Raw genomic sequence first — 6,159 nt, 5'->3', positions numbered from 1 at the left:
TTTAGTTTTTCTAATATAATAATATAAAAAATTCAAATAGTAAGTCACGTGTCCTACACATGACTTTTTGGACGGAAAAAATTAATGAAATTAGAAAATTTTGACGATAAGGGCTAAATTGATTGTTTTAATTAATTCGAGTGCTAAATTAACTGATTTGTTAATTTAGGGGGTTTAGTTTGATTAGGGTCATAGTTCAGGGAGTAAAATGGCTGAAAAAATCCTTTAATTAATAACTGCACTTCAAAGGATGACCAAATGCAAACCAAATACTAAGACACACCTCTTTTGGAGAAACTTATTTTTCATTTACTATAGAAACTAAATAATATTTAACAATATATAATATCCAACACCATATAGCATTGATGTGTGTTTCATCTTCACACATATGAGATAGTCTTGATATTTTCCTATTAACTTGTCACCTTGAAACCCTAATTGGGTAAGCCTGCAGCCAGCCTTGCTCTCAAATCTTTTCTCAAGATTTTGCCAGAAGGTGCTATAGGTATTTTGTCTGTGAAGAAAACCCGACCAATTCTCTTATAGAACACCACCTGCACATATAACACGTAACAATTCCACAATCACAAAAAATTACTTAAAAAATTTATAACTTATAAGAAAGTATATGCGCACACATAGGACTGCCTAGAATTTTCAGCTTGACTTCTGTCTCATCTTAAAAGAGAACTAAAGTTCGAATCTCCTTCATAATATTAAAAGAGATTGAGTTCGAATCTCTCTTCCTCCATCATTGATAAAGAAAAAGGACTGGTAGTTCGTAAAATCTAATAATAAATAAATAAATTGAAGAGAATATTCAAGGTTATCTATCTCATAAACGGATAGGCATGCATGTGTCTAAAAGTCAATTTCCATAATAATTTTCACTATTAGAAGAATCGACAAATGACTTTTTTTCTTTTGTCACAAACCAGCAGGACGGTTGACAATTCCAACATTATGCCACATGCGTGTTCTTCGGGCATACCTAATAATATCTAACTTGCCCTACCTACTCCAGTTAGCTAGCCAATGAAAATTAAGGAAAACAGGTTATTAGTTCAAGCAACATGTGTTATGTGGTAATCATTTGCAATGTCTAATAATATGATTGAATAAAAAAGAGTACCTGTTTTGAGATGTATTGCTTGATGTCCTCCTCGGAGATCTTGGAACCGTTTGATCTTACAACAAACGCAACAGGAATTTCACCCGCAGCTTCATCTTTCATACTGAAACCAACACATATTAAACAAGTCATTAAAATTTTACACTGTTCACGATTGGTCTACCTAATTACCCACAACACATATTAAACAAGTCATTAAAATTTTACACTGTTCACGATTGGTCTACCTAATAACCCACAACACATATTAAACAAGTCATTAAAATTTTACACTGTTCACGATTGGTCTACCTAATAACCCAAAAACTATTTGCTCACGAGTTCGAATTCTCCATCTACCCATCTCCCAAGTTTAAACCCCCCACCCCAACTAAAAATCTTGAGCCCCCATTTATCTACCCATCTCCCAAGTTTAATTCCCCCACCGCAACTAAAAATCTTGAGCCCCCATTATAAAAACGGGTCTTATCTCTCTACAACAACAATAGTACATACGACAAAAACTTGCTTGCCACGAGGGATATTTTTATAAGAATAAAAGAGATATCCCTGTTGCAATTAGGGTTCAAATCTGCTTTGGGAGTTGCCCGCTAATAAAAATACGAACATGGTCCACTGATAAAAAGCATGAAGTTTTATCTAATAACATATAGAATGTGGTAGCGTGTAGGGTAACTTACGGTACAACAGCAGCATCTGAGATGTTGGGGTGGGCAATCAACATGGCTTCAAGCTCAGCGGGGGCCACTTGGAAACCTTTGTATTTGATGAGTTCCTTCAATCGATCAACGATGAAGAGCTCATCATCATCATCGATGTAGCCTATATCACCTGTGTGCAACCAGCCTTCTTTATCTATGGTTCTCTCTGTGGCCTCAGGGTCATTAAGGTAACCTGCATCACCAATTAGCCCCAAGCTATGTTAAGTTTATTTGAAAATAAACTTTTGGGTGAACAAAATTTAACAAAAAGAAAAAGAAAAAGAAAAACTTTGATTGGGTTTATTGGGTATTTCAGTGTAAAGTTAAGAAATAACTCAATCATTTTGGATAGCACTCATCATCATACACTTTCTGTGGCCCTCAAGCAAGTACTGTAGTTATAATTCATGTGATTTGAAGACCCACAAGCTCACTATCCATGAGGTTGGAAAATTATTGGTTACTTTAAGATTGAGAGACTGCTCAACTCAATCTCCTACTTAAATTAATGAATTGATAATGTTAGGCAAAGGCATGCATGTTTATTTTACTTAGAACGGAGGAAGTAATGAATTGAGAAAGTAAGAAAGTAATTCTTTTTGTAAATGATAAATAAAAATGCACTGGGTCATATGTGGGTCGTCTAGTAAATAATCAAGACTTGGCAAGGACCATAGACTCTGTCAAGTCTTTGCAAGGCAGCCAATACATTCCCTTTCACCAATAATTTGGTCGACCCAGAAAAGAAATACTTAGCAACTTCTTTTTCTCCAATTTTGCAAAGTTGAATTTTAAATCAAATATCAGATTACTCAGTCATACATTTCTAGAAGTGAATGGATTAATTAACTGACAGCTGGTTTCCTATTTTATTTGCCAAACAAATATTTTATATATATACGTTCAGACAGATATATACATACATATATAAGAGGCAGCAAAATTAATTTTTAATTACATGTAATTGTCTAGGGTTTACCTTTCATGATTTGGCTGCCTCTGATGCAAATCTCCCCAGATTGATTCCGGGGAAGCGAAGCACCAGTATCAGGGTCCACGATCTTCATCTCAGCATTTCTTACGACGGTCCCGCATGCACCTGATTTTATCTCAAATGGTTCCTTTGCAAATGCCAAGCACATTGACAGCACGGGTCCCGCCTCTGTCATTCCATACCCCTAATATAAATTTGGACATTACACAACGTTATTTCATATTTTCTAGGATCGTTGTCTAAATTCAAATCTACTTTTTGCTAAGACATTGTTTGGAAGTTGACAACTGAAAACATCTGTTTGGGAGCAATGGCAAAATCACTTTTTCATAAGCAAAAACCTTTCATAAGACTGGGCCCTCAAGGGTCCTACGTAATCAACGGGGAATATCACATTATAGTCCAAATTAACACTCAAAACAGTTGACTAAATCCAACCCAACAATATCATTAGTTCTACTCAAACCGTCTTTGTTAAATGAACCATATTAATTAATTACCAACTTATCACAAAATTTGATGTAACAAGTGTAATAACCGGACTGTCACATAATTAATATGGTCTAAAACCGTTTTGCCTCTAGCGTTACTCAATAGATTAATACAATATGTTATTTCTCTAGCATTGCTTTCAAGAGTAATAATATAAGAAACAGTCGTTTGAGTCTATGAATGGTGGTGAATTGTTTATGCATTGTAAGTAAGTTTCATCAGCGGCAGACAAACACCCATGTCATACTCTCACTATTAAAAATAGGCCCCACGCAAATGGACGATGGTGACACCAACTAAAACTACGCAAAACATGATTGAGGATATCATATGGGATGGGATCTCCAACCCCATAGGGAGCTATGAAAAATCAAGAAGAAGAAAATTAATATTACCTGTCCAAGTTTGGCTTTAGGCAGCTTAGACCTCACAGCATCCTCAAGCTCCTTCCCCATCGGCGCCGCCCCAGACATCACCATCCGTATCGAGGACAAGTCGTACCGATGCAAGTCTGGGCTCTTGGCAATAGCCAAAACGATCGGAGGCACAAAAGGCGCAATGGTCACCTTACATCTCTCCACAAGCTCCAACAGCTTGCCAATCTCAAACTTCTGCATGATCAAAATCGCCGCCCCAACTCTGAGTCCGCAAAGAAACACCGAATTGAGGGAGTAGATATGGAACAGAGGAAGCACACAGAGGATCACGTCCTCCTCATGATAATACAAATTTGGGTTCTCCCCATCCACTTGTTGCGCCACGCTGGTCACCAGCACCTTGTGCGTCAACATAACTCCTTTCGGGAGGCCCGTGGTCCCGGAAGAATACGGCATCGCAACGACGTCGTCCGGGTTTATTTTCACCGCCGGGATTTCGTTCTCGTCCGCTGTGGTCAGCTCCGAGAAATGATGAACCGACACGTCGTCGGCTGGTGACTCGTCAACAACCATGATCTTGACGTCATTTTTTATGGCGAAGTCTTTGACTTTGTCGACGTAAGCTGATTGCGTTATGATGAGCTTCGTGGTCGAGGCATTTAGCTGCTTGACTACCTCGGCGGGCGTGTAGAACGGGTTCGCTGTGGTTACCACCGCCCCGATGCGAGAAGCCCCGAGGAATGCCAAGACGAATTCGGGGCAGTTCTGGAGGAGGAGCATGACGACGTCGTGCTGGTGAATGCCGAGCTTTTCGAGCCCCGCCGCGACTTTGCGAGAAGTGAGCTCGACTTCGGCGTAGGTGTAGGTCTCGCCAGTGTTGCCGTTGATGAGGCAGGGGCGGTCTTTGAACTGGGAGATGTTTTCGAAGCAGTAGGTGTGGAGAGGTAGGTGGTTGGGGATGTAAATATCGGGGAGTTTGGACCGGAAAATGAACTGGTGATCATTTGGGTGATCCATTAGGGTGTGTTTGGGTGGAGGGAAAGTGAGGGAAAATGAGAGAGAAAATAGGGGGTGAGGAGTGGGTTGGTTTTAGCTGGATTTCTTGCAGAAGACCTTCTCCCTGGTTTTTTTTGGTTTGGGTTTTGGTTGAAGTAATATACAAGTAGGTGATGGGGGAAAAAATGAACTGGACTTGTTTGGTATTATTAAATTTCTCAAGGATTTAGAGAACTTGTCAGAATAACGTCTTAATACATAAACAAATCCACTCTTTCACTTAACTGCTTGTCACCAAAGTATTTCACAGCACTAATCACCATAACCCACGTACACACTTCATTTCTCTTTCTTTCTCTTAGCATGATGTATTTACACGCGGAGAACAGGGATTCGCTCTCCAGGAAGATTATTGTGGTTTTGGTTGTGGGGGATGGGCATTGTAGTGAAAATTGGGGGTAGGTGAGGGATGTTTGGAAAGTGAAGTGCATGGTTTTTTGACCCAAAAAAAAATAAGGATTGGTTTTTGTGGGCCACACGTTAGAGTTTAAGCCACCAATCGGCTGCCACGTCGGACGGTTCACCTAACACCCCCGTTCCTTGGTAGGTCAATTTAGTGAACGACACCATCCACCTACTACAACTGCTTATCATATCCATGGATGGAAGGCGCGTAAAATGACGTCGTCATAGCTCACTCGCTCGCTAGCCGGCTCATATAATGCTCGCCGGCTCAAATCCACATTTTCCTTTTCTTTTTCTTTTTTTTCTTTTCCATTTTTGTCTATTTTCTTTTTATCAATTTGTCTTTGGCATTCAAAGAATAATAGAATTTGGAGTTGACGGAGGATTTGGAAGGCCTTTTATATTTGGTTACCAAACATTAGGCTTGACAATTTCAAAGTTGAAATATAAAGAGGGAAGCAACCAACCATTTATGCTTCTTTTTTTAAAACACGTCTCCACAAAAAGAGAACAAGTAAGCTTAATTACATGAGCATTTTGGCTAGTTATGGCAAAAAAAAACATTTAAAATATTTTTTTGCTTTCGTGAGTTCTAATGCCTTTTTCGCACAAAATATGAAATGATGTTTTCATTGTCCTTATGCATGGATGGATTTCTCAAATTTTCACCCCCGTTCTATTTTTCCACTCATCTTATCTTCAAAATTTTAAAGATAAATTTACTCCTTTATAAAATGACTTCTAAGGACTTAGGGAAAAAACCTCAACTCACTTAACCCACCTATTCAACTGTTTGACCAAAAAATAGACATACGACTCCTCAGTTGCTAAAAAATGTATCCAATCCGTCAAACACAACTTGATCCTTTCCATATCTCAACTACTAATGATTAGCAAAGATAATTTGCTTGAATTAATAATTAAAGGGTATTTTAAGAATAATAGTGTGGGTGGAAAGATAAGATTGTGTTTTTTTAAATTTATATAGTGGGTGGAAGA

General features: G+C 38.6%; 1 protein-coding gene across 1 annotated transcript; it reads right to left on the bottom strand.

Annotated features, from left to right (window-relative positions):
* Positions 1–286: 286 nt before the first annotated feature.
* LOC110753456 (4-coumarate--CoA ligase CCL1) lies at positions 287–4,879 on the bottom strand. Its single transcript, XM_088246429.1, has 5 exons — positions 3,718–4,879; positions 2,816–3,014; positions 1,816–2,029; positions 1,136–1,238; positions 287–557 (listed from the first exon to the last, which is right to left on the bottom strand). Exons 1-5 carry the CDS (start codon positions 4,714–4,716, stop codon positions 438–440), a joined length of 1,635 nt encoding a protein of 544 aa, XP_088102555.1. The 5' UTR covers positions 4,717–4,879; the 3' UTR covers positions 287–437.
* Positions 4,880–6,159: the final 1,280 nt, after the last annotated feature.

Source organism: Prunus avium, chromosome 1 (genome assembly GCF_965620075.1).
Source record: "Prunus avium chromosome 1, drPruAviu1.hap1.1, whole genome shotgun sequence".
Taxonomy (NCBI): Eukaryota; Viridiplantae; Streptophyta; class Magnoliopsida; order Rosales; family Rosaceae; genus Prunus; species Prunus avium.
This window is presented reverse-complemented; position numbering and strand designations above follow the sequence as displayed.